General features: G+C 45.3%; 1 protein-coding gene across 1 annotated transcript; it reads left to right on the forward strand.

Annotated features, from left to right (window-relative positions):
* Positions 1–872: 872 nt before the first annotated feature.
* TrpA1 (Transient receptor potential cation channel A1) lies at positions 873–27,385 on the forward strand. The gene is made up of 25 exons (XM_069319973.1): positions 873–908; positions 1,785–1,886; positions 2,316–2,472; positions 4,675–4,765; positions 6,740–6,809; positions 8,457–8,582; positions 10,396–10,611; positions 10,966–11,100; positions 11,287–11,388; positions 11,592–11,804; positions 12,827–12,999; positions 13,441–13,553; positions 15,279–15,445; positions 15,887–16,056; positions 16,507–16,651; positions 17,231–17,338; positions 17,960–18,214; positions 18,755–18,862; positions 19,270–19,433; positions 20,321–20,447; positions 20,581–20,734; positions 21,459–21,580; positions 21,778–21,946; positions 25,295–25,425; positions 26,967–27,385. The coding sequence occupies exons 1-25, from the start codon at positions 873–875 to the stop codon at positions 27,105–27,107; spliced, it is 3,495 nt and encodes a 1,164-aa protein (XP_069176074.1). The 3' UTR covers positions 27,108–27,385.
* The last annotated feature ends 107 nt before the right edge of the window (positions 27,386–27,492 follow it).

The following is a 27,492-nucleotide window of genomic DNA, read 5'->3' on the forward strand; positions in this document are numbered from 1 at the left end:
GATTTAAGTGATGGATCAATTTATCCAAGGATAATTAAGCTTTAAATTGTTCCAGCTGCACTTTATCAAAATAAAATTAACCAATATCACTATGCTAAATAGAAGGGAACTATCAACGAACAGCGCCAAGCCATTACGACTATATAGCACTTGGAAGGGGGTCAGGATAAGGATTTGAGATGGGACGGGGGGAAGGAAGGGTAATAGAAAAACAAATCCTTGTGTATTGCCAGTATTAAAGCACAACATATAACAGATTGCAATACATTGATGTATACGCAGCAAACCATCAATTGTTATTTGTAAACAACAGCATACACCAATACATTGCATCAGACAGCAACTACAACAAAAGTCAAATATAACAAGGGGCCGCTGATTGGCCTGAGCCTTAAGACTCCATATTGCTGACAGTGGCTGCTGTCAGTTGGACAAACACGTCTCGTCTCAAGACTCCGTGGCGTAGGAGGAAAATATCCACACACACGTCAACGCTCAGTGACAGTGACAGGCACACAGACAGAGGACAACTGACAGGCACACAAACGAGATAGACAGTCAATATCACAAGTATTAATCTGCTGGCCAACGACTTAATATCCCTTAATAAAGAAGCATGTTAAATCGTTTTGCATAACTGACTAAAAGAAGGTTATTACTTAACCTATCAACGTTAAGTAATGGTTAAGTAACATGGTTAAGTAATAATTGTAATTAAGAAGCAATAAGATGCTTATCTTAACATACTAAGAAGGTTAGGTGAGGTCGGTGTTTTCTATGAAGCTTTTCAAGGTAAACTAAAATATTCACAATCAGTATGTCACATATGCACTTATTAAATAAGCCAATATTGACTACAAGCAAGTGCGAGAATGGGTTGCAACGGGTCATGGTTACCAATGATTGTTGTACATCATAGTATACCGTATGTATACTTTTCACACTTGCTCATACTTCGAACATTTCTATACTGTTCTTAGTAGGAACCAAAAGTAACCTATTATTGTATTCTAGTCTAGATATCATCTCCAGACGATGAATCACAATAACGAATCTGAAGATATGATGACCAAACCACACATAGGAAGAAGAAGAAGCGACGATGTTTCGGTCCGTCCTGGACCATTATAAAGTCGTGTCCGGGACGGACCGAAACGTCGTCGTCACTCCATCGTGTCCAGGACGGACCGAAACGTCGTCGCCACTCCATCTTCTGAGTTGTGGTTTGGTCATCACTAAATAATCCTCATCAAGGTGTCTGCTGGAACACCAGAGTTTAGCAGGAACGAAAGATTTTACCCACAATAAACTTCAAGATTTTCTGTACTGTCCATAAGCCAAATAAGGATATTACTTTGATTATTAGTCATGGGGAACTTTAACTGTAACGAAAATATATTAGATACAGTGCAATTGCAGACGTGATCAATAAACTACTGGAGGCTGTACCTCCATGTATTCTCAGTCGATTTGCTTAGTTGAACAAGTTGGACCTTTTACCTGATAGGATACAGGTAGAGTCAGATATACCTTGCTGTTCTTTGCTGTACCCTTGTACCCAATACCCAATATTCTCAGTACCCGTCGTATTAACCGCCCCCCCTGTATCTTTTATATGCATATACCCTTGATCTGTACTCATCCGAACATGTATTTCAGCAACTTAACCTGTTTAACAGACATCTTATCCTCTTGAAAACACCACCTTAACATATTAAACAGATATTTTATCTTCTCGAAAGACATTTAAACCTGTTGAACAGCCAACTTAACCCGTTGAACAGAGTGTCAGGGACGTGGAGAGCAACGGAGGGAGCCGCTCGATCTCGGGCGACCTGGATAACCAAGTGTGCCTCATGGTGGAGTCCCCCTACAGGATCCTGAAGGTGAGCGCAGGTGGTGGCACCTCTGTATTGCGTCTACACAGGTGATGTCAACGTGGAGAAGTGAGAGTTGTTTGTATAACTGAGCCCAGGTGTTGAGAACCTACAGTTACACCCAGAGGACCTACAGGTGAGCTCAGAGGACCTACAGGTGAGCCCAGACGTCCTACAGGTGAGCCCAGGTGTTGATGAAGACATACGGTGTTGAGCTATCCCCCTCATGTAACAGTGCGCCTATCTGACGAGTTAACTAACACCTTAACACAAAGACCCTCTTACAAACCCCCTAAATCTCTGACTCCGTTGATTGATTGATAAAGATTAAGCCACCTAAAAGGTGGCACGGGCATGAATAGCCCGTAAGTGGCGGCCCTTTTGAGCCAATACTAGTATCAAGAGTGACTCCGTTCTGACTCTGACTCCGTTCCCCAGATGGCAGCTAAAGGTGACCTAGTGGAGCTGGAGCGCCTGTATAAAAGCGACCCAACACGAGTAGCCATAGTTGACAAGCGGGGCTGGACTGCCTTGCACCACGCCGCCGCTAACAACCAGACGCAAGCCATAGTCTTCTTGATCCATCATGGTGCAGGTGAGGGGTAAGGAGGGGAGTGAGGGGGGAAGAGAGTAAGAAAAAGGGGAAACGAGAGGCGCAAGAGACCATTAATTGGTTTAGGAAGGAGCAAGAGGGAGGGAGAAAAAGGGGTCATGGGAGATAGGAAAAGCAATTACCTTACATACGAATAATCGCCATAAGTTTCAGTTCGCGCCGCCAGAGGGTTAAGCGAATGTTTACACGTTCGATATAAGTGATAACTGGTCTAGACTATCCCCAAGGTTATAGTAAATATATGCGCAAGTAATCAAAAGACCACCAACATGGACTCCATGAATTGTTTGTAGAGTACACTGAACGATAATTACAGGCGAAGAGCAAAGGCGGGAGGATGGGATGGAAGCAGATATAGAGGGTAAGAGGGAGAAAGGCAGAAGCGAATGGAGAACAAAGAAAGGGGGGAAGGGAGAGTAAAAGGGAAGGAAAGAGGAAGGTATGGTTGATAGGTTAAGTAATAATTGTAATTAAGAAGCAATATGCTTATCTTAACATACTAAGAAGGTTAGGTGAGGTCGGTGTTTTCTATGAAGCTTTTTCAAGGTAAACTAAAATATTCACAATCAATTAGTATGTCACATATGCACTTATTTAATAAGCCAATATTGGCTGTAAACAAGTGCGAGAACGGGTTGAGGTATGGTATAAGTAGAAAGTGAAGATGGTGAGAAGGAAGGGATAGGATGGAGGTAGAAAACGCAGGGAAGGAATGTAGGAGAAAGAGAAGAACACATCGTACTCTCTAGCCCTCACCCCTCAACACCCCTCCTCCAGAGGCAACATTTCACCCCCCCCCCCCCCTTTTCCTTCAGCCCTCATTAATTAGTGAGTGAGACAAAAGACAGCCCACGGACACGGCTCTCTCTCAGAACCCGACCCTCGTGTTTCTTCGTGTGTGGGTGTGTGTGCGTGTAATATTAAACACAGGCTTTGTGTACTCTCATAACCAGCTACTAGGAAAAGGCAATTTGATGTAAGGGGGGGGGGGGACGCCCGAGGTCGGGGAAGACAGGGACAAGGGGCGTATAGACTAAGAGGAGCATGAAACGCTCTGAGGGACACGAGAGGGGGCAGGGGAGCATACAAGAGCATAAATGAAGCGTTGGGAGCATAGAGGAAGCGAGATATCAGAGAAGGACGAAGGTGGAATATATAGTTATATATTTAAGGGTCTCGTAGTAGAGTTGGATTCATTCTCGGTTCACAATTGGGGATCCCAGGTTCGATTCCCGGGCCGAAGAGAAAGGGCTGGGCATGTTTCCTTTCACCTAATGTGTCTGTTCACTTAGCAGTGAATTAGTTTATATAGTAGTTATAGGCTGGGAGTTAGGCCATTGTTGTTGGGTCGTATCCTCGGGAGGGTCAGTAGTTCGACCCTGCAGGGGTTGGGGGGACCTCGACAAGCAACAAGTGTGTGTGTGTGTGTGTGTGTGTGTGTGTGTGTGTGTGTGTGTGTGTGTGTGTGTGTGTGTATGTATGTATGTATGTGTGTGTGTGTGTGTGTGTGTATGTGTGTGTGTGTGTGTGTATGTATGTGTGTGTGTGTTTTATCTAAGTGTAGTTACAGGATGAGAGCTACGCTCGTGGTGTCCCGTCTTCCCATAATAAATATTCTGTATTTACTATCTTCTGATTTAGGGCTTCTATCCCTCTATTTTCCTAGCATCAGGGCTTAGCTGATGCTAGGAAAATAGTTAGAGGGATAGAAGCCCTAAATCAGAAGATAGTAAATACAGAATATACGGTCATAATCAATGAGACATGTTTAAAAGAAAACCTGCTGCCAGTATACATATATATACACCAATATATACACATACACACACGCGTATATGCAACAACGACCACAAAAACCACTGAACCAAGTATCGATAAAACCACATGTGAAAAATAGAGAATGTTAAACGCCTTTCGGCTCAATTCGCCTTCATCAGAGCATTCTAAAATGCTCTGGTGAAGGCGAAATGAGCCGAAAACGCGTTTAGCATTTTCTATTTTTCACATGTGGTTTTTCTGCATATATGTGGACGGGAGACATCTCCCGTCACGCAGGGTGCCGTCACACCTCCACAGATCTCCAGTATCTATTGATACTGACAATGGCTCAAAAGGGCCACCACTTTCGGGCTATTCATGCCCGTGCCACCTTTTGGGTGTCTTAATCTACATCATCATCGACAGATGTGGACGCTCAAGACGGCCTGGGACGGACAGCACTTCACACCGCCGTCCTAAAGGACGCCCTGGACGCCATCGATCTCCTCCTCAACAGGTATGGCCTTTTAAGAATTTGGTTTGGGTTCGAGTCCTGGCCAGGAAGGATCGTCTGGACACCAATCCTTAACTGCACGCCTCTGTTCACCCAGCAGTAATTGGGTACATGGTTCATGTACCGATCGGTGGGTCGTGTTCCAGGGAAATTAGTAGGCAAGGCTTACCATGAACTATGGGAAGGTAAATGAACAAATCCACAAGGGCCGTGAAGAGGATTCGAACCTGCGTCCAAGAGCATCCCACTGAAGTTTAACCTGCTAACAGCAGTTAGAATCTTCTATTCCTGTTCCCATGTGTGAAAAATAGAGAAACACAAATTGGGAGATAGAAAGAAAGGAAGGGAGGAGACAGGGAGACAAAGTAAGGAAAATAAGGAAAATGAAAGAATGTAAAGGGGCAAAAAATGAAAAGGAATGAAGATGAGGAACAAAGGGGAAGGGGAAAATGAGGAGTTTCAAAGTAAAATGAGTTACATCAACGATAATTATATTTATGAATAATGATAACTGTAGTTTATTAGACTTAAAAACCACTTTACCCATCACTTATCCACCACACAGAAGTAGCTTATTTTATATATATATATATATATATATATATATATATATATATATATATATATATATATAATTATTAAATATGACCGAAAAAGTAAGATTAATAATTCTAACACGAATTTTCTCAATATTTCTTACATAAGAAATATTGAGAAAATTCGTGTTAGAATTAATAATCTTACTTTTTCGGTCATATTTAATAATATATGTCTACAGGAAAGACTGCTACCAAAATATACTAATAATATATATATATATATATATATATATATATATATATATATATATATATATATATATATATATATATAAATATATATATCACACACTTCAGTAACACATTTCGGCGCCTCGTTGCCAGGGTAGCTGTCAGAAACGTCCACACGGAAGCTTCAACAATGCTTCGACCCATCACCTAGGTTTTGGTGTCCCCCTCATCACTGTTAAGTAGCAGCTCATGCAGCACGAGCCTATATTAATCACCTCCCGGAAAATAAGGCGTTCCCGTTGGCCATCCCTTATACCGCCTTGGACACCCGCCTGGACCATCGGGCCCTAAGTATTGGTGTTGCTCTGCGCCTTGCCGCCCCTATCTCCACCGAGAACCGGTGTATTTGCGGCCATGCACGGGCAGACCAATACGGCAGCCATGGTCTCATCTGTCGTAAGACACAGGGAAAGATTGCCAGACATGAAGCAGTCAATGACATCATCAAGAGAAGTTTGGCTACAGCTGGGTGTCCAACACAAAGGGAACCCCAGTTGTGCAGACCTGACAACAGCCAAAAACGCCCAGATGGAGTCACCCTGCAGCCGTGGAGGGAAGGTAGACAGGTCGTGTGGGACTACACGTGTGCGTCTACATTGGCTGATATCTATCTACCTCACAGTACAGCTGAGGGAGGCGGGACAGCCACCTACAGGGAGACCCAGAAAGTACAAGGGACCTATAACGTTGTTACAGACTCGTGTCAATAGGCTCTGAGACCCTGGGGTAAATGTGCACTTAAGTTCCTAACAGAGGTGGGTGAGGAACTCATTAGGCAAACGAAACTCAAGAGCGGTCAGTTTCCTGTTCCAGCGCCTCAGTGTCGCGATCCAAATAGGAAATGCTTGCTTTATCTTGGGCACGCACCCAGCCTCCGAAAAGCTGGATGAGGTCTTCGAACAGTGATTATTATATATGTGTGTTTTCTGTAAACTGTAACAGAGTGTAATAAAATTATTAAAGTTAATAAAAAAATAGGGGTAGAAGAAGAAAATTTCAAGGTGTTCAGTGAGAATCTACAAGGTCTTCTCTGAATACTCTCTATTTTCTTCACCGAGGCTATGGGTCCCTACAATTGCACCAGAGGTGGCACCCTTATGTATTAAATATATACACACGCACATACTAACGCACTAACCATACACAGGGGAGCCACAAGCAGCCTGACTGATAACGAGGGAGACGCGGCTATTCATCTGGCGGTCAACAGCAACAAGGTGAGTCAACCGGGTTATTCAGCTGCCTTACTCACCCGGGATTGCTTCCCTAACTGGCCTGATTTACTCATCACAGCTTAATCGAGTGTATTCACCCCGTTTACTCAATGGCTTGAACTGATTTACTCAGTGACTTAATCTCATTACTAGCTCATCAACCTATCAAAATAATTACCTCGCACGCGCGCGCGCGCACACACACACACACACACACACACACACACACACACACACTCATGTGCTAGATACACACACACACACTCCTGTGCTAGATACACACACACACACACACACACTCCTGTGCTAGATACACACACATACATGCTCATGTGCTAGATACACACACACGCTCACGTGTGCCACATATTAGTATGTAGATCATGTAAAGGTGGTTGAGCACAAACAGTTCCACACGCAATTCCACACATGCCTTACATGTGCATGAGCGCACATGTAAGGCAATGTGAAGGTTACTGCGGAGGGCGGTTAATTATTGGTACTACATTGATTTCAATAACAATTGCTTTTCCTTTGTCCCGGGTGATTATCTCCGAGTAAAACTGAGTATAAGCCCGTGAAAAGGCAACAGTTGTGAATTAATAGTGATTTATTGGTGTACTTTATTCATTTAAGTACACTGTTGTGTACCTTAGTCATTCGCAATTATATGGTGAAAATTAATTCTGATATTATTTGACAGTAATTAGCCGAGTCGATTTGTGTGTAGTCTGACTTTTAAAGCAAATATCACTGGATTTCTTTTTACAACAACCGGATATATAAATAGATTATATATATGTACACATACATACATAAACATACATGTAATTTGCATGTTAAATACTGCTGTAAATGTGCGCGTCTTTTTTTACCGAAACGCTACGTGTATTAGTGGCTTTACAAGAATATAGGAACACCAATGTTATGTATTCTCACAACCCAATGTACCTTCCTGTATATAAATCAAATATACATCAATGTGCAGTGGTAGGCTAAACCCTGGTGTGGAGAGGGGGCTCCAAGTGACTAACTGACCACAATAGCTGTAAGTACAGAAAACAATACACATTGAATATATATGTGAGGAAATATTGAAGCCAAACGTTAGTTATTTGTATATATAGTCGTTAGAATACAACCAAATGCTTGGAAGAACTATCACAGCTGTGTAATTGTGGACGAGCATGATAAATATCGCAAATTTAAAACATAACACTGAAATACAACATATTATAATTAAGATAAAATATTAATTGCACGCTAATTTGACCATATTTTTTTCCTCAACGCCACACCATTGTTGCATCTCTCTCTCCACTTTGCTTCTTCCTTGCCCTCTTTCTCCTTATTCTCGCTATCTCTTTGGCCCCATTCTCTTACATCTCTTGCTCTTCCGACTAACTTTCTCCTCTTCCTTCTTGCTCCACTGCTTGCCCCTCTCTTTTTCTTTACACGCTTCCCACCCCTCTGCTTTCCTTTTCTTCTGAATATTTTCCCGTCTCTCTACCTGCCCCTTCCCTCTCCCATGTCTTCGGCTCCTCTGCCTGCCTTTCCTTCTTTCTTATACGCCTCCTGCTCCGCTACTTTTCCCTTCCCTGCTCCTGCTCCTCTCTACCTCTCCTCCTGCCGCTGGTGTTGGCGAACTAGGTCGGGTCGCTGAAGAGGTTGGTGGGCCGCGAAGGCCTGGTGGACCTGTACCAGAAGGACTGTAACGGCAGCACCGCTCTCCACATTGCCGCCAAATATGACTACGAGGCCTGTGCCAAGTGCCTGGTGAGTTGCTCGATTGTCAGGCGAGTCGCTCAGGTGCCCTGGTGAGTCAATGATGTGCCCAGTAACCCAAGTACTCCCCCATCCCCGGCGAGTCATTAACCAAGAGTCGCTCAGGAGTCAGGTGCCCCGGTAAGTCATTTGGGTGCAGCAGTGAGCCATTTGGGTGCCCCAGTGAATCTTTCAGTTGCCCGGCGAGTCGTTCAGGGACAGGCAAGGAGCCGAAATGACCGGTAAGCAGCTCTGATAACCGAACATTCACTCCAGTGCCATGAAGGGCTAACAAGTGTCTGGTTGGTACAACAGCTGAGCAATTATTCCAAGAACCATAGTAGTCAAGCAAGATTAAAGCTGCTTAACTATCTTGAGAGTCAGTGAAGAACCTTTTAAGTTAGTTACTTGAGTTAGGTACGAAGCTAATACACTGATAGATCAATCATGTAGAAGTGAGTTAACTGTTTGATGATCCATTCATAGAAGTAGACGCTTACCTACGATGTTAAAAAAAAAGAGTTACCTGAAATGTCACTAAGGTGAAATAATAATAATAATAATAATTTTTATTTAGGTAAAGGTACATACATAAAGAGATTTTACAAAGTTTGTTGGCTTTATAGATAGAGCTAGTACATACAATGCCTAAAGCCACTATTACGCAAAGCGTTTTGGGCAGATGAGTCAACTACCCAGTGAGCCACATAGCTTAATAACTTACCTGTTTAGAAGGTCAAACAGGGGTGATCGAGGTGGGTTCTTCCACGAAACATGTTCACCTTTCCGGACATCTGTTGCAAAGAAAAGAATTTTTGTCACTCGCATCTCTTGGCCTAATCTGTGTGTCATAGAATACAAGATGCAAAAAAAGGAAAAATTAGTCATAGAGTGCAAAGAAGGCCTCCCTGTATCATCCTTTTGTCCATCACATGTCTTACATCCTGATTATGTCGTCCTTAGAGCCATCTTCATGTATCCTTCATCCCACCCCCCCCCCCCCCCCTCCGTCTTGTCCAATTCTTCTGCCATCTTTCAAAATAATTAATATAAAAATATCCTTACAGGAGATACGAGTGGTGAAATAAGTATTAAAATTAAATCCCTGCAATATAAACGTAAAAATTCTATTGTACAATTTAAGTAAAACTTATTTTTTAAGTAAAGAATGCAAAATGCTCACTAAATAAAAAATATTCTACTTTTAGCATTCATTAATGTTGTGCTTTAAGAGGGAAACTGAACATGTAGCAACCAGGGAGGCATATAGTAACATTACAAAAATAGGCCTACAAACTGGAAAAATTAATGGGCTCTAGTCATTAAACAACATGTGGGGCATAACCTTCAAAACTGCTGGAATATGCGTTCGGACCGCTGCCTTGCAAGACCAAGTCACTGTACGGAATGGCAGCTGCATATTTTAAAACACGAACACAAGAATACATATAATCTATGGCGTATGAATATGTGTGGAAAGTTGCTAAAAATCAATTGACAAAATAATCACCACACACATTATTTCATTTACTATAAATTAACAATAACAAACCCCAATGCACAAAAATATAATTAACGAAAGATATTTCCAAGAAAAACAAAATCCCTCAATCCCGTTTGACCTTGCTTCCCTTCTCTAGTTCTCCCACCTCCCTACCACTAGTTTCCGTGTCTCCTAGTTCTCCCACCTCCCTACAACGAGTTCTTCCTTCCTCTCCTTTAATTCACTTGCTTCCCTCGTCTTAAATCCCTCCCCCTAGACCTCTCTCACCCAAAGACATGCCAATGTGACCCTCCCCCTTTTAACGTCTTGCCCCCATTACAGCTGAACAGTCCGGGGTTCAAAAAGTGCCCCAACCAGCCCTGCAACAACGGCTACCACCCCATCCACCTCGCCGCCCGCAACGCATCCATCGGCGTCCTCGAGGCTCTGCTCAACTACGCTGAGAGCCGCGGCTGTGTCAGGAAGAGGATGATCACCATCCCAGACTTGGAGGGAAATGTGCCCCTCCACCTGGCCGTCCACGGAGGGGAGATCAAGGTGGGAGCTGGGAGGGAGGGGGATAATGAAGGTGGGAGCTGGGAGGGAGGGGGATAATGAAGGTGGGAGTTGGGAGGGAGGGGAGATCAAGGTGGAAATGGAAGGGGAAGTTAGAAAGGTAGGTGAAATAGGAACACTAATTGTTGAATGGGTGAGAGGAGAGGCGTCAGGAGGTTGGGTGCGTGATGGAGAGAAAAAGAGACGAGGCAAATTTAGAATCTTGAAATCAAAACCTAATAAATAGTAACAGGCGGGATTTCAGTAAAGAGAAGCTGTTTAAGAACCAAGTGAGCAATGTTTACATCTCCCCTTGTGTGACCATGCGGCGCTAACATGATGTACGTGACCCTGCAGGCTGTGGAGATGTGCCTGAAGAGCGGAGCCCTAATCTCCACCCAGCAGGACGACCGCTCCACGCCCGTCCACCTGGCCTGCGCCCAGGGCTCCTGCGACATAGTCAAGCTCATGTTTACACTCCAGCCCGAAGAGGTCAGTCGGCCAGCAGGGCTCTTTGTACAAGGGAGGAGAATTATTAACACTAAAATGGGTTGAAAATAAAAATAAATAGATGGCTTCCTTTTGGAAATGTTGGGTGGGGAAGGTTTTTCGTATGTATATTGCTCTGACGTGATTCTTCCTCGTTTAATCCCGGTGTTCGCGCTGCGGGCCGTGTAGAAGATGAAAGCTCTGACAACACAAGACGCCCAAGGGATGAGTCCACTCCACTGTGCTGCTATGTTCGACCACCCGCAGCTTGTTCGCTACCTGATTCAGGAGGTAACACTCACCTATTATATTATATATTATATATATATATATATATATATTATACACGTTAGTGTGATTTCTGTGTGTATAGTTTAGTCGCTGTCTGTGACATCTCAACTCTTCTTTACCTACTAATCTGGTTGTTCTTCGTCTCTCGTCTCTCCACCGGATCATTGACCAACCCTAAACGCCTCGTCTCCATGCCGTGCCAGGGTGCCGACGTAGACCAGGTGGACCTTGAGCACCGTTCACCGCTGCTGCTGGCGGCTGCGCACGGCTGTTGGCGCAGCGTGGACATGCTCCTGACCCTCAGCGCAGACCCCGCCATCAGGGACGTCACCGACAAGAATCTTCTTCACGTCGTGATCATGAACGGCGGCTCAGTCAGCGAACTCCTCACCCTCAAGCACGCCAAGGATGCCTGGGTGAGCTACGGCCCAGGCTCACGCTGGGGCCCGTCCTTCCTCTCACTGGAGCCCTTCCTTCCTCACATTGGAGCCCTTCCTCACACTGGAGCCCTTCCTTCCTCACACTGGAGCCCTTCCTTCCTCACATTGGAGCCCTTCCTCACACTGGAGCCCTTCCTTCCTCACACTGGAGCCCTTCCTTCCTCACATTGGAGCCCTTCCTTCCTCACATTGGAGCCCTTCCTCACATTGGAGCCCTTCCTTCCTCACATTGGAGCCCTTCCTCACATTGGAGCCCTTCCTCACACTGGAGCCCTTCCTTCCTCACATTGGAGCCCTTCCTTCCTCACACCGGGGCCCTTCCCCTCCTCACACCGGGGCCCTTCCCCTCCTCACACCGGGGCCCTTCCCCTCCTCACACCGGGGCCCTTCCCCTCCTCACACCGGGGCCCTTCCCCTCCTCACACCGGGGCCCTTCCCCTCCTCACACCGGGGCCCTTCCCCTCCTCACACCGGGGCCCTTCCCCTCCACACACCGGGGCCCTTCCCCTCCACACACCGGGGCCCTTCCCCTCCACACACCGGGGCCCTTCCCCTCCACACACCGGGGCCCTTCCCCTCCACACACCGGGGCCCTTCCCCTCCACACACCGGGGCCCTTCCCCTCCACACACCGGGGCCCTCCCTCCTCACACCAGGGGCCCCCTTCCTTCCTCACACCGGGGTCCTTCCCTCCTCACATTGGGGGGGGGGGGCCCTTCCTTCCTCACACTGGGGGGGGGGCCTTCCTTCCTCACACCGGGGGCCCAAGTAAACATTCACTAACACAAGTCTTCCGCCAACAAACGTTCACCAACACAAAGTCCTCCACCAACAGACTAACAAACCTCCTGGAACAAAACACCTTACGAGCCGTTGACCAATCCACACACACTATTAAATGAAGGGACGACGACGTTTCGGTCCCTCCTGGACCATTCTCAAGTCGATTCAACACCTTACGAGCCGTGTTTCAAGTCTGGCGTCTCTCTCCCAAACAGTGGAAGTCCCGTATTAGCATCATGCTGAACGAGCAGGACTCTCTGGGCTGGTCTCCCCTGCACTACGCTTCCAGAACGGGGCACGTCAGCTCCCTGGCCTCGCTCCTCCGCCTGGGAGCCTCCGTCAGGACGAAAGACAACCGGAACGAGTCTCCCCTTCACTTCGCCGCCAAGTATGTTTAACCCAGGTCTTTTGGTGGTACTAAATGATGGTGGGGGTGATACTGGTGGTGGTGAGAATGGTGGTCGGTGCTGATGGTTGTGATGTGATGACTGGTGGTTGTGGTAGTTATGAGGGGTAGTTGAATGATGGTCACTGGTTATGATAATGCTAGTTTCTCTAATGGCAATAAGGATAGGGATTAGTGTTTGGCGAAGGTGTCAAGGAAAGGTGATGACACTATAACGTCTAAATAATTCTAAAAATATTTAAAGACAAAGTATTCATTCAAAACTATTAGTAGTAGGCATCCATCAGTCTCAGGAGACTATGGAGTTGCGCTCTGGTTATCGGTAACGATTATAGGTTATGTCGGTTATGGTAACTATTATAGTAACCATATAACCAGTATTAACACAAGATCAATAACAACGCCGCTTCTAACCCCCGACAGGTACGGCAGGTACAACACCGTCCGCCAACTGGTCGAGTCCTCCAGCGGGTTCCTCATCCTTAACGAGTGTAACGACGAAGGGAAGACGGCCCTTCACATCGCTAGCGAGGAAGGTATACACCTACACACACACCTCTGGCCCTTACGACGGGAGACATCTCCCGTCACGCAGGGTGCAGTCGCACCTCCACAGGGCTCCAGTATCAGCTCTTGATACTGGTAATGGCTCAAAAGGGCCACCACTTACGGGCTATTCATGCCCGTGCCACCTTTTGGGTGGCTTAATCTTCATCAATCAATCAATCAATCAATCTGGCCCTTAGTTCATACCTCGCTTGTGCTCAACTAATACGTCTCATTGTGTACGCTATGATCCCCATTGTATAAAATAAATGGTATTATGAATCGTCGCAGCCACAAATATTCACATTTTCTATGCGTTGGTTGGTTGAGAGTGGAGGGAAGTTGGATTCGTGTACTTTAGTACCCAATATTTTGTACGTTCTGGCAAATCAAGAGAACGGACTGCGCCCACACAACGAAAGCGACTTAAGACACGTAAATGAAGTTAGTCAATAGAGAGTCGTGCCATGTAATGGGGGAAGTGTAGCACAGGATAAATAGCCCGCCGTGGTTGTCGAATATTTCACCTCCCATTATGTTGAGGATTACGTGGCCACAATGATCTATATAATGGCCGCGACTCCAACAATAGCTCGTTATTCCACAAGTCTCTCTCTGTGTGGTTCTTAATCTGCTTCCCCTGTTCGCTTCCCCTTCCAAACCGCCAAGCTGTTCTCGAACCCCTACCACGAATTTAGGTGTCGACAAATTAATACCAAAGAACATGTTTACGCTCGGTTACGCCACTTCCCTCTGAGTTTCATTTGATCACAGTGTCCCCGCTCCCCTAAGAACCCCCTGGTTGTGGGCAACCACCAACACGTAATACCTATCATTACTCATGATGTGACAGTAATACTGCCATATAGTCGCGATTACCTCGAGAGATTTCGCTAGAGATCTAAAGATTTGAAATCTAGACAACACCTCAGTTAGTCCCTTGTTGTTTGGCTTCCTTAATGGTAATTACTTTACTCCTGAGACTGACGGATGCCTACTACTAGTTACCAATATCATTTGAGACTTTTCATTACGTCCTTACCAATTTGTTAGTGTTTTGGGACACACTGAAAATATCGTTCTGTGATTAACTGATTGTGCGTACTTCAAGTACGAGTCAACGATGCGAAGTTGTTTTATGTCTACTTTTCTAATTCACCGTTCAGAATATCCTTATTGGTCGTGGCTTGCACCGTTCTCGGTCACTATCCTCACTAATAGTCACTTTAATGTCGTTAACACCATTCATTATTGCTCTTGAATTTTCACCAACACTGTTCTCACATTATGTCAGTTCCAACACCTTCACCAGAATGAACACACTAGGTAAGAAGGGCGATTTATGGTAATGTTGCGTCGGTCTAGTAAGGCCCTAATGTCTAAGGCGAGATTCGTGAGCAGTCCGGATGGTTGTTAGCCAGTGATGCATGTCTACAGACCAAGAAGGTCATTACAAACTCACCCTCCCAAAGTCACTTAAGTATCTCTGCTCTCCCTGAATTCAACACACACCCTTTGTCCCATCCTCTTACTCTGTCTCTCTCATCTCACAATTAAACCACTCTACTTTACTCCAGCATACCCTCGCTCCTGTGCCAGGTAAATCCACTAAGAGCTCACCATAGCCCGTGCTACTTGTCACTTTTGCTCAGAGTAGCTGAATCTAAAACAACAACAACTCCAGCATAGTTCCCTTCCCTTCGCAAACTCCGCAGGTCACACGCGCGTGGTGCAGTTGCTGATCAGAAAGGGGGCGCTGCTTCACAGGGATCACCAGGGGAGGACGCCCCTACACCTGGCCGCCGTGGGGGGACATCAGCAAACCATCAGTGCCATCCTCGCCGTCCACAGCCATACCCTCGACCAAACCGACAAGGATGGGGTGAGTGTAGCAAATTGGGCCGAGGACTACTGTCAGCTGAGGGTTCCCCGGGTCGGGGGCTACAGAATAGGAGCCTGGGGCTAGATTCACGAAGAAGTTATGCAAACACTTACGAACCTTAACATCTTTTCTCAATTTTTGGCGGCTTTGTTTACAATTATTAAACAGTTTATGAGCTCCGAAGCACCAGGAGGCTGTTTATAACAATAACAACAGTTGATTGGCAAGTTTTCATGCTTGTAAACTGTTTAAAAAATGAAAGCAAAGCCACCAAAGGTTAAGGAAAGATGTATACATTCGTAAGTACTTGCGTAACTGCTTCGTGAATCTGGCCCCTGGATTACGTGGCAAAGAGGGTGGTTGCAGGGAGTAAAGCAGTCTGAATAGCTACCCTGATCGAGGCCATCTTGACCACGCGCACTCTTTCCCTTTCTCTCACAGAACACTCCTCTGCACGCTGCTGTCAGGGCAAACAAGGCAGAGGTGGTGAGCCAACTCATGACCCTCAACTGCAAGCTCCTGGAAAACAACCACAAATACAAGCCCATCGACTACGCCATCCACTGCAGGCTCTCTGAGGCTGCCCACGCGCTTGTGACCCATCCTAGAGGGTAAGATGAGAGCAAGGACAAGATAGCAACAATTTAACCAAATGAATAAGTGAACATTTTATGAACGAGAAGAGTGATGCAGAGTGCGTGAGAGGTTAGACACACAGGGTGAGAGAGGAATGTGGACAGTTGGAGCTACACAAAGATGCAAAAAATAGACAGCGATAGAAATGAGAACAGGAGAGAGCAAAGGTTTCAAAATGTGCAAGACCAATCTAGCACAGCACGTCACCCAGCCATACAAAACAAAGCCCACTCACAAACATTCATACTTCCATCAGCGCAAAACCCAGACACTATTCGTAAAGTTAAATGTGTAGATGATCACATTATTTATATATTCTGTACTTTGTTATAAGCTACCACAACCGAGATCGATGTTTGTGATAATGAGACTTCTATGCTTAAGACATTTTAATATTGTTCCTCCTCCTGCGTGACCACCGTCAGCCCGTCGGAGGTGATATCGACTTCGAGTAGCCTGAACGGGTGTGTGTGTATGGCGCTCATCAGGACGCTGCCCAAGGTCTTCCAGGCCGTCATGGACCAGGCCATATCCAGGGCCAGCGTTAAGGAGACATCCAAGGATTTCTATGTAAGTTCGCAGGGAGAGGGGAGGGTCAGGTCCAGGAGAGTTAAAGGAGATAATTTTAAAGCCATTACGACTATGTAGCACTTTTAAGGGATACGAGGTCAGGGAGCTGGGACACTAGGACGGAGGAAGGAATGGTGCCCATCCACTTAGACCATCGGGGGTCGAACGGCATCCCGTCAAGAAGTGAGGGCCGCCATAGTACCGGCCAGTTCAAGTGGATGGGAAAACTTCCATTGCAAGAGAAAGTTTAATATTATATTTCTAAATTTAGAACAGATTCTTTGCTTCTTTAAAGATTAAGAAGGGACAGAGTGTCCCGGGAAGTCCTGGAAAGTCTACTGCAGTACATTCAGATATGTGACGTTGTATACATTATGTATAGTTCAAGAATAATTTATTCATTGTTTTTTCTCAGTCCTTTCGTCCGGTGCTCTTATCCCCTGTCCTCGTCCAGTGAAACACTTTCTAGATCATAAATAGAATAAGACTTCTTGTTTGTTGTATATTCATAGTTCAGCCTCCCTCACTCCCCACACGAGAGACGCATCCCACTCAAGTCTGATCTCTTCCCCCCGACAGGTACGGTACTGCTTCGACCCTCTTCAACTGAACGAGGAACAGCTGCAATCCGAGAGGATCAAGCTCAAAAACCCCAAGTTCCGGCCTCAGCCTCTCTACGCCTGTAATGTACGACAGTTCTACCGTGGAGGCTTGCATTCTAAGATGCATGATGATACAGTTTACTGTTGTGTTATGCAGTATAATACAATGTTTAATGCATGTTGGATTGTCAATAATACTCCACATGGGTATATGAATGAGCACTGAAGAATGAAAAATACTTGTAAAACTATAGTGTAGCAGTGAAGTGTAGTATACATTATAAGTGATAGCAAATAATTATCAAAAAGACGGTACCAAGCCAGGGAATGTCTGTAGCAGCATCAGTGTAACACTGATTATCTCCCACTGCCACTCCTCCCATATTCAGGCCAAGGTCTCACCCTTCCCATCTTTTCTTTCGCCTACTCCCATTTAAATTCTTATTTTCCTTCAGTCCCTTAACTTTGTTTCACCTCTTCTCTCCTTTTTTTGTCGTTATCCATTTTGTCCATGTTACACTTTCCACTTTTTGTGTAAGTGTAACACTTTACACTTACACTTGCCCTTTCTTTATCATCTCGTTCATTTGGAACCATTCCTACTCCTCCCCCCTTGCCCATTAGATCGAGGGACTAAAAGGGTTAAAAACTGAAAACACGGTCGCTATCCATCCCCGAGCCTCATTCTATCCCTTGGTCCCTTCAGGCCATGGTGGAAAGCGGCCGAGTCGACTTATTGATGCACCCGCTGACGCAGACCTTCCTGGAGATGAAGTGGCAGGCCTACGGCAAGTACATCCACTTGTCCAACCTGTTCGTCTACCTGGTGTTCCTCTTCCTGGTCACCGTCTTCGCCGTCGGGATCCTCGGCAACAACAGCGCCGTCTCCGCCTACGTCAACGCTTCCCACCACTTCGATTACAACAACACCACCGACGACTTTGATCGTTATGTGTACGAGGTGCGTGTGTTGGATGGGGTGACACATGAGGTCTCTGGGATGGGAGGTGGGAGGGATTACTTATAATGAAAAGAGGGGGGGGGAAGAGAGCATGGGAGGAGGAAGAGAAATTACTTCTAATACTGACATTATGGGGAGTCCCCTGATTACTTTTGGGACTTCTTGCCCGAAAAAAAAACAGAACTCTCAGATTTTCCATAATATAAAACAACCCCACATGTCTTGAAACCCAATACTTTTCAGAACCATTGAGAGAAGTCGACCGGGGTTACAGTAGGATTTATGTATCAAACTTATTTCGGTTTAAATTTAAGTCGAGATTAGTCCAAACAAAAACCGAACTTCAAACAAAACCAAAATTATTGAAACAATGAAATAAAGAACTCTTATAGCCAAGGGTGTGTAGGGTGAGTAGCCTAACTTCAGTGTTGTCTAGGAGGGTAGAAATAGCCTAAGCTACTCTATCCCTTTGAGATGTATTTTTTCTTGCCTCAATAAACATATTTGAACTTGAAGTGTTGGGTGTTGTGGTCGTGACAGGTGACAGAGAACACGGGGTGGATGTACTGCATGGGAGTAGCCATCCTGGTACTCTCCGGCCTCAGCATGATCAAGGAGATGATTCAATTCTACCATCACCGCCTCAAGGTATGTATCATATACCTCTCATTGTCTCATTAACTGATCTCCAATTCAGCACTCAATCATATCTGTTTGCCACACCTGGTGTCCTGATAAATTATAATTTCACTTCATTGTGAAATTAATGTACTCTCCCTGAATGCTCGGTAGGACAGCCGTGATCGTTCTCGACTCACAGTCGGGAATCCCGGGTTCGAATCCAGGCTGGAACAGAAATGGTTGGGCACAATAACATTTCTGTAATGCCTCTGTTCACCTACTAGTACATAGGTAACCCGGGAGTTAAATGTTATAGAGTTGAATCCTGGGAAAGGTCAGTAGTTCAATTTAGTAATTTCATTCTATTTCCCTGATCACACTATTTCGCCTCGTGACCCCACGTCTGTTTACATGCGCCGTTCACGTGGTTCCAGTACCTGCTGGAGCCCATCAACGTGGTGGAGTGGACGCTGTACCTGACCTCCGTGTGCATGGTGCTGCCGGTGTTCCTGGGCACAGGCTGGAGGGCCCAGCAGTTCAACTCTGCCTCTCTCGCCGTCTTCACCGCCTGGTTCACCCTCCTGCTCTACTTCCAGAGGTTTGTGATGGTACACACCAACCGAACATTGACCTCAAGGTCGAGCAGTAGTTCACTGGACGGTAGAACGACGGTCTCGCTTCATGCAGGTCGGCGTTTAATCCCCGACCGTCCAAGTGGTTGGACACCATTCCTTCCCCCCGTCCCATCCCAAATCCTCATCCTGACCCTTTCAAGTGCTATATAGTCGTAATGGCTTGGCGCTTTCCCCCTGATAATTCATTCTTAAACCCCTCCTTCTCTGTTGTCGGCCACCAAATGCAGTGACTAGACATTCTTGTTTGTATACATGTTATTGAATCTACGAATAGCTTACCTCAACTACTTTTGCAACTAACTTATATCACCTATTCACTATTCTCACACTAAAGAGGCACATTATTTCATCCGTGACTTCTGCGTCTCTAACCCAGGAGATAGTTAGGTTGTTGTGGGGTTGAATCCTGAGGGATGGTCAGTAGTTCCACCTTGGATTGGGGAAGAGGGGACCTCGATATAAATACACACTGGCTGCCTGTCCCCCGGCATAATGAACTATTAAACACATTCGACATAACCTTACTGAAGCCAACATACGAGTCTTAAACACTCGTCCACCTCCTAAGTAAGGCTGACATTAATAACACAGTGGACCAACCAGAGAGTATGGGGCCCCGCGCAGAAATATCCATGCATAGTCACCACTAGCACCCCCCCCCCCCCCTCTCATCATTCACCCCCTCCCCCATTCAGTCACCACTAGACTTCCCCCCCCCCCCCCACTATCAGTCACCACCATCAGTCACCACCATCAATAACCACCATCAGTCACCACCATCAATAACCACCATCAATAACCACCATCAGTCACCACCATCAATAACCACGGGTCCTCCTCCATGCCGCAGGTTCGACCGGATCGGGATATACATAGTGATGTTCCTAGAGATCCTCAACACGCTGTTGAAGGTTCTGCTCGTCTTCTCTGTCCTCATCGTCGCCTTCGGCCTCGCTTTCTACATCCTCATGTCTCACGTAAGTCCCACATCTCTTCTACATCATGTCTCGCTCAAGTCACGCAGTGTGTGTGTGTGGGGAGGGAAGGGAAGGGTGCACGCGCGCTTCATCTGTTATTCCCCGTTTTCTAATCCCTGTACTGTGTCCTCAGGGTGGCTACCTCTCCTTCTCCAACGTGGCCATGTCCATGCTGCACACCTTCTCCATGATGCTGGGGGAGGTAGACTTCCTCACCATCTTCGTCTACCCGTTCTACCAAGAGAGCGTCAGAGGAGACCGGCTCCTCTTCCCTCGCACTACCTTCAGTCAGTCCCACTCTCCTGGCTCCGTACAAACTCAGTTTATCATAGGAACACATCCACAAGGGCTGTGATGAGGGTTCGAACCTACGCCCGGGATGATGATCCCAGACGCGCCTTATTCAACTGAGCCACGACATTGTTAAAAGAATTGCAACCCTCATCACGGCCCTTGTGGATTTGTTTGTTTGATATGTCACGCTAGTGTGATTTCAGTGTATCAATTTATCATACTTTTTCTTATTAAATATGCCTTTCAGGTGGCTGCTTGTAATGATAAACTTTTACGTCATTTTGTGATCATAAACTCTACGACTTTTGTTGTCTTGTTGAATTTGTAATTGAAATGTATTGCAAAACTATATCAAGAGTTACACATTACGTTTTATGGGTCTGTGCTTTCCTTACAACTGTGTTCGCACATTATAACTTATTATCTGTATTGTTCTATTGAGAATATTACCGATGAGAGTATGTGAATGTTGAGGATCCCTTTGGTCCTGCACTGTTGGTTAATGTTTATGATATCTTGTAGTTATTCTCGTCCACTAATGCTTCATTTTGTACTCTTCCTCCAACCCCCTTTTAATCCCTTGATGACCGTCACCTCTCCTTTTCCACCTCTCCCCTAATGACGCCCTTCCCTCCACTCACCCCTGAATAATTTGCCTCTACCCCCTCTCCCTTGACCCTGCCCTTAACCCTATCCTGGTGACCGGGGCGTGAACAGTTCTGCTGGTGTTGTTCATGATCCTCATGCCCATCCTGCTCATGAACCTGCTGATCGGTCTGGCCGTCGGGGACATCGAGAGCGTGAAGAAGAACGCCCAGCTCAAGAGAATCGCCATGCAGGTGAGACCAAGTTGCTCTCTTTCTCACACATTCTCTAGCCGCAATGTTTATTAACATATACATCAACAGTGTGCATGCGTGTTTATACATGTGTATCTACACATGTGAGGGTGCATACAAAAGTATGTGTTTACAAGAATGAGTGCATGTGCTCTAGTGTTTGTGTTGTCATGCATTCACTGACCAGCGGTGTTCAGGTGGAGCTGCACACGGAGCTGGAGAACAAGCTGCCCGAGGTACTGATCCAGCGGGTGAACAAGTCGGAGTTGCTCGTCTATCCCAACTACTGCGGCGGGACACGTATCCTGCACCGCATCCTCAGTGCCTTCAACTTCGCCTGTCCCATGAGTGACAAGGGATATGCAGGTGGGTACCCTCCCCTCCCTGGTCTTCCGCCACCAAGGCATCTGGAAAGATGCCCCAAGAGTGAAGACATTTGTGCAAACCATTTATTATGAGACCAGAAGCCTTTACTTATATCTAGGACCCCCATCCCCCCTTCGCTGTTCATCTACTGACCTTCCTCAAAACGCAACCCACAACAGTTGCCTAATTCCCGGGAACATACTAAGAGAACATAGGAGAGACTAGACCACTGTACTACAAGACCCATACATTTATGTATATTTAGTATCTAATTTTTTTTTTTTTTTTGCAGGGATATTCCTGCGCGTAGTATCTAATGAACCCTAATGTTATAAGTATGCTCCCTTTGTAGTTTATATTCCTCATCTTACACGTAGATCACATTCCTTCCTTTGTTGTTAATTCAAATACCTATTACATTCTTATCCCCAAAGTCTGTTATTTGTTGGCTGAAGGACAAAGAACCGTGTGACTCGGCTTAAATTTAGAGAGACGACTGTACCTTAGTTTGCACTTTCACCTGTTTAGCTCGCTAGCGTGAAAGACCGGTGTTCGAACTCTGGCAGGTTGGCACGACTGGCACTGTTCCTTTACCACTCGCCCCCGGGCATCCAGCAGTCACTGGGAACTAGGGCATAAAGCAATTGATGGCTCGTGCTAGGGAAAGCGTGCAAGATGCAATTGTCACCCTTATCTCCAAGATGGGGAAGGAATCCTAAAGGAACGCGTCACCCCATCTCACAGAGCATAACCTTGTAAAGCATCATAATTTTATTTTTTCCATGAAATAAATCCTGCCTTCCTAACCTGCTCACTTCTTTGTAAACGATAACCAACTAACACAGGCAGCTGTAGTAAAAGATGTAGAGAAGACTTCCAGCAGATTTAAAGTACATAGACTTCTGTAAAACTTTTGATAAGTTACCAGAAAGATTGACAACGGCAAGGTTAGCAGGTAGTGAACTATCCACCCAGCAGTTACAACTGGCCGCCGCCAGGTGGTAGCACCACCAGAGCTGCTGAGTCTCCATGACAACAAGTCCGGAGCCAAGACCAACCCATGCACCTGGATCCTTTAAAAAAAAAAAATTAAATACCTCTTTCTATAGGAAATTAAATAATTTTCTGGAGGATCCGAACGGTGGCTCACTGTTGCTAATCATCGAAAGCAGCAGAACAGGACTCGCCAGGGGAGGAGAGCTGTGCTCGAACTTTCGAAGGGAAAACCAGTATGGGAAACCTTATTCAAGGCAAGACAAGCCAACGGTAACAAAGAACATTGACTTTGATAACGAGCCGTTAGGACCATGTTAAACCTTAAAAACCCTGATATCAACCCTAGATACAAGAAAAACAAGAAAACGCAAACTTCTAAACATCATTAGCGCGAGGGTAGACAGCACGTTAGCTAGACTTCACATTGCGGACTATCCCAGACAAACGAGCGTTTGAACAGGGGGACCAATCGGATTGGATCAACAAATGAAGCACACTCCCGTAGCAGCCTGGGTTCCGCGCAGGTACAAACGAACAGCTGCCACAGTACCCAATAATTACCTTCAGCCGACCAAACCAAGAATAGACAACCAAAGGACAACAAATGAAAAAATCGCCCACCAAGGCCGAAAAAGAAACCCCGTTTGCATTAGAAACCATGAAGTTCCCCAACCCTACAATCGGAAGCCAGAACCAACAAAAACAAAGCCTTGGAAAAGAAATCACAAACTGAAGGGGCGACCGAGAACCAAGATAAAAGAAAAATGGACATCGTGTCCGGTGATCAAGAAGACTGAAGAATGCGCAAGTCAGGTTTAAAGACGCGCAAGACAACTCGCCAAACAGCGCCGAGCAACTATCGACGCCGAAACCCAACAAAAGTGGCTCAGCCAAGGCCATAAGAGGCGACAGTATTAGTCACAAACGTCCAGAAGAGACAATACCAGCAAACCCGAAACAAGCGACAGAGACAAAAAAAGAGTGACAGGAAACATACTTTATTTCTGCCATGACGAAAGACGCAGGTGGAAAACTAGGAGCTTAGCCACAGACAAATAGCAATAGATAAAAGTTGTCGTTTTGTATTACTAAATTTAGCGAATTGGTAAACTTTTTAACCGCAACAAATATAGAACCAAACTTAACCTTACCTCCTCTAGCAACCCTAGGCCTAATACACACTTAGGTTTAATATAGTACAATATATGCTATACTAGGCCGAGGAAAGTTCATGTTCAGGTTTTAGCTTTATTTTTCTAGCCTAATAAAATTAAAAATAACCAAAACATTGAACTTCAGTTGATCTATTACAACATACTGATACTTTGTACTAAATAGTTAAGTATTATCATTTTAGGGAAGATGGGTTGGTCAGTGTTAGGGCGGAACCTGCGAGCGCCAAGCGAAGAGCAGTCCTACACACATGTAGCTCCAGATAGTTTCCCCAAGTCCACACAACAAGCGAGGCTTGTAAACACACGCGTGCGAAGCAAATACTAAAAATTTAAACAATACACAACCAAATGGTTCCCCCAACAAGAGAGTTCAGAGTATGGCGAATACATACCTAGGATATCTGGGACTTGAAGGGGGTGACAACTCAAGGAACAGGTCAGACGTGTCCGACATCATGTAAAGAATTGAGAACCGCTGGCACGGGGAGCCGGTACCTCCCGCGGTGCTGCCATCTGGCTGCGGCCAGCTATAACTCGAGAGGTGTATGACCTAACTACTGAGTGGATTGTTTGAAGAGTCTTTGCTCCATTGTTTATTTACCTTCTATGACCCCTTGCAGTTTTGGTTTACTTCGCTTCCTTTCTTCGAGTTTATTTACTCGATGAGGTTGATTTAAAAACAGACTTCCCTGCGCCTCTGAGGGGGGCACAGGTTGAGCTTCTGGGGCGGTAGAGTTCCTAAGGACTAGGACCTATTCCTAAGGACTAGCAATACTAAGCTAGACACGACAGGAATAATCTTATCAAGACAAAATGTGGAACAGGTGACAAATATTAATCCAGATAAACTTTGTAAAAGGTCCACTATTCATACAAGGTGTAACTGCTTTATAGATAGAGCTAGTACATGCAATGATGTCAGTGTTGGGTTTGTGCAAGGTTAAAAAAATCAGTTGGTGAATATATATATAATGACAATATTAGAAAATCATAGCATCTCATTTCATTAATGATGATTGCCGTTTTCGTCGGAACTTATTTACTACGAGAAAGATAGATTAGTCTTATGTTTTGACAACACTTCGGTAAATACAAAATATCTTGAAATGTTTCCTTCTAAGCGTCGCTATCACATTCTAACAAATCTCTTGTTGCTACGCCATGGCTGGGAGAGCAGACATGGAGGGCACAGAGAGCGTGGGCAGGGACGACTACCTGTGGGAGGAGCTGGAGGGACAAAGGAAGCGGCTCCGGGACATCTCTGCAACGCTCGACCAGCAGACTAAGCTCCTCAGGCTCATCATGCAGGTACTCACTTCTTTCAGTGTTGTTATTATTATTTCACATGTGTGTGGTGGCTTCGGTGTCTTGACTGTCAGTCACGTTATTGTGATTCCTCTGCATTATCTATATATACACTTGTATTTCATGTATAAACTATTAGTTGTATATTTTAAAGCAGTATTATTATATCTTATTTATATATATTTTTCACATATCCCTTGTTGATTTTACTGGTGTAAGCTAGAGCTGCACTTTCTGTATATTTATCTGCAATAGAGATCTTGCCGTCATTTGCATGAATATATTACGTACGTCATTGTATATGTACGCCGCAGCGAGAGCGGGTTAGGTGGGTTGATCCATCTCAAACACCGCCAAAGACTACAACGGGCTTACAGATCCCGAAGGTAAAGACCAGTCGAAACACCAGGCACGGGGGGTCGCTTCCCAGGGATCCATATATAAACAAACACCTAACTAGCAAACACTACTGTAAAGTGTGTGTAGTGACGCCAAAATATAAGCATGTGAACCCCTGTGCAGCCCCTAACCAAAAAAGTCAACAGATCTTGCACTAAACAGAGGGAGGAACCCTAATCTAGGGAAAACCCTGTCAGGGGCAACGAGGTGAACAGATTCTCCGAATCCATACAAATGACGCATAAAAATAGACGCGCGTGAAGCTAATGCTAAAAGAATGGTCCAATACACAAGCAAATAGTTCCCTCATAGGACAGTCCAAGGAATGACTAAACTTGTCTGAAAAATCCGGATCGCGATGGACAAGGGCGACCCATTGGAACACTGCTCTTCCCAGCACCAGGCACGTGTCTGAAGGTGGTCTACCACCTGAGCCACCAGCTCCAGGTCCTGCCACCTGGTAGTAGAGGTGCAACTCCTTAACTGTTGGGCATCTCGTTTTCTGTTGTTTACTTTTGCCTTGCTCTAGTTCATTTGCTACATTACCTTTCTGGTTCCTATATCCTGAGTGACCTAGGATCTTCTGCACCTTTGAGGGGGAGTAGGTCTTAAAAAACTAAATATCTTAACAGAGCCTCTGGTCTTTGTTAAGATATTAATGGCTTGCAAAGGCACGACAGCACTTACGAACGTGTACATCTTTCCTCAATCTTTGACGGCTTTGGTTACATTTATTAAACAGTTTACAAGCATGAAAACTTCCCATTCAACTCTTGTTATTGTTATAAACAGCCTCCTGGTGCTTCGGAGCTCATTAACTGTTTAATAATTGGAAACAAAGCCGCCAAAGATTAATAAAAGATCTACAGGTTCGTAAGTGCTTTCGTGAATCTGGCCCCTGGTGTGATTGTGGGTGGAGCATTTTAGAGTGGCTAGCACCATGGAACCACCTTGGAGAAAATAAAGAGGATGAAAAGTGATTTGTAAGATACCTGATGAGTAGGTAAAATTTATTTTTTAATGTGAGACAAAATAGCAACACATGTTATTTGAACGAGAGAGGAAATGTGGAATGTTTAGGAATAGTATAAAGTTATCAGTTTGAGAGCTAGACAATAACCTTCCTTACAATGGGACTTTTGCAGAAGATGGAGATTAAGAGTGAAGCGGACGAGTGCGACGAAGGGGTGTCCCTGGATGACATCACAAGGCAGCCTCGTACTTCCCATGGATTCCCCTCGACTTCAGCTTCTTCCAGGAAGACACTGCTGGCCAAAAGGGACTGACACCTCGCTGGTTTCCTTGGCACATGAGCAATGCCTATTTTGAAACAATGGTTTTGGTGCACATCCCTTGCAGCGAAGTGACAAGCATGACCTTCGGTAGTGTCGCACCCGTTCTGTCTGTGTATGTGTGATGAGACGCACCCCGCTTGATGATTAACGTAATGAACACAATTAATGTTCATATATTTAGAGTCCACAAAATATATTTGTAGTGTCCACTACACTCTAGTTGGTCCAGCACTTGTTGCAGGATAGTATCTTATTTTTATCTTGAACATTAATATCTTGAACAGTCCATTTGTAGTTAGTGCCCCTTGTATATTACCTTTTTTGCGCGTACTATGACCAGTTTATTGGGGTGTTGTGATATTTGGGTACAGGATAA

Source organism: Procambarus clarkii, chromosome 94 (assembly GCF_040958095.1).
Source record: "Procambarus clarkii isolate CNS0578487 chromosome 94, FALCON_Pclarkii_2.0, whole genome shotgun sequence".
Classification (NCBI taxonomy): domain Eukaryota; kingdom Metazoa; phylum Arthropoda; class Malacostraca; order Decapoda; family Cambaridae; genus Procambarus; species Procambarus clarkii.

What these genes read in the sequence shown, in the direction of transcription:
- TrpA1 (XM_069319973.1), top strand. Translation starts at nt 873, where the DNA reads ATGGGTTGCAACGGGTCATGGTTACCAATGATTGTT. An exon ending in AGCACGCCAAGGATGCCTGG is followed by an intron (nt 11,805 to 12,826) that starts GTGAGCTACGGC and finishes TCTCCCAAACAG; the next exon opens with TGGAAGTCCCGTATTAGCAT. An exon ending in CTTCCCTCGCACTACCTTCA is followed by an intron (nt 20,735 to 21,458) that starts GTCAGTCCCACT and finishes GGGCGTGAACAG; the next exon opens with TTCTGCTGGTGTTGTTCATG.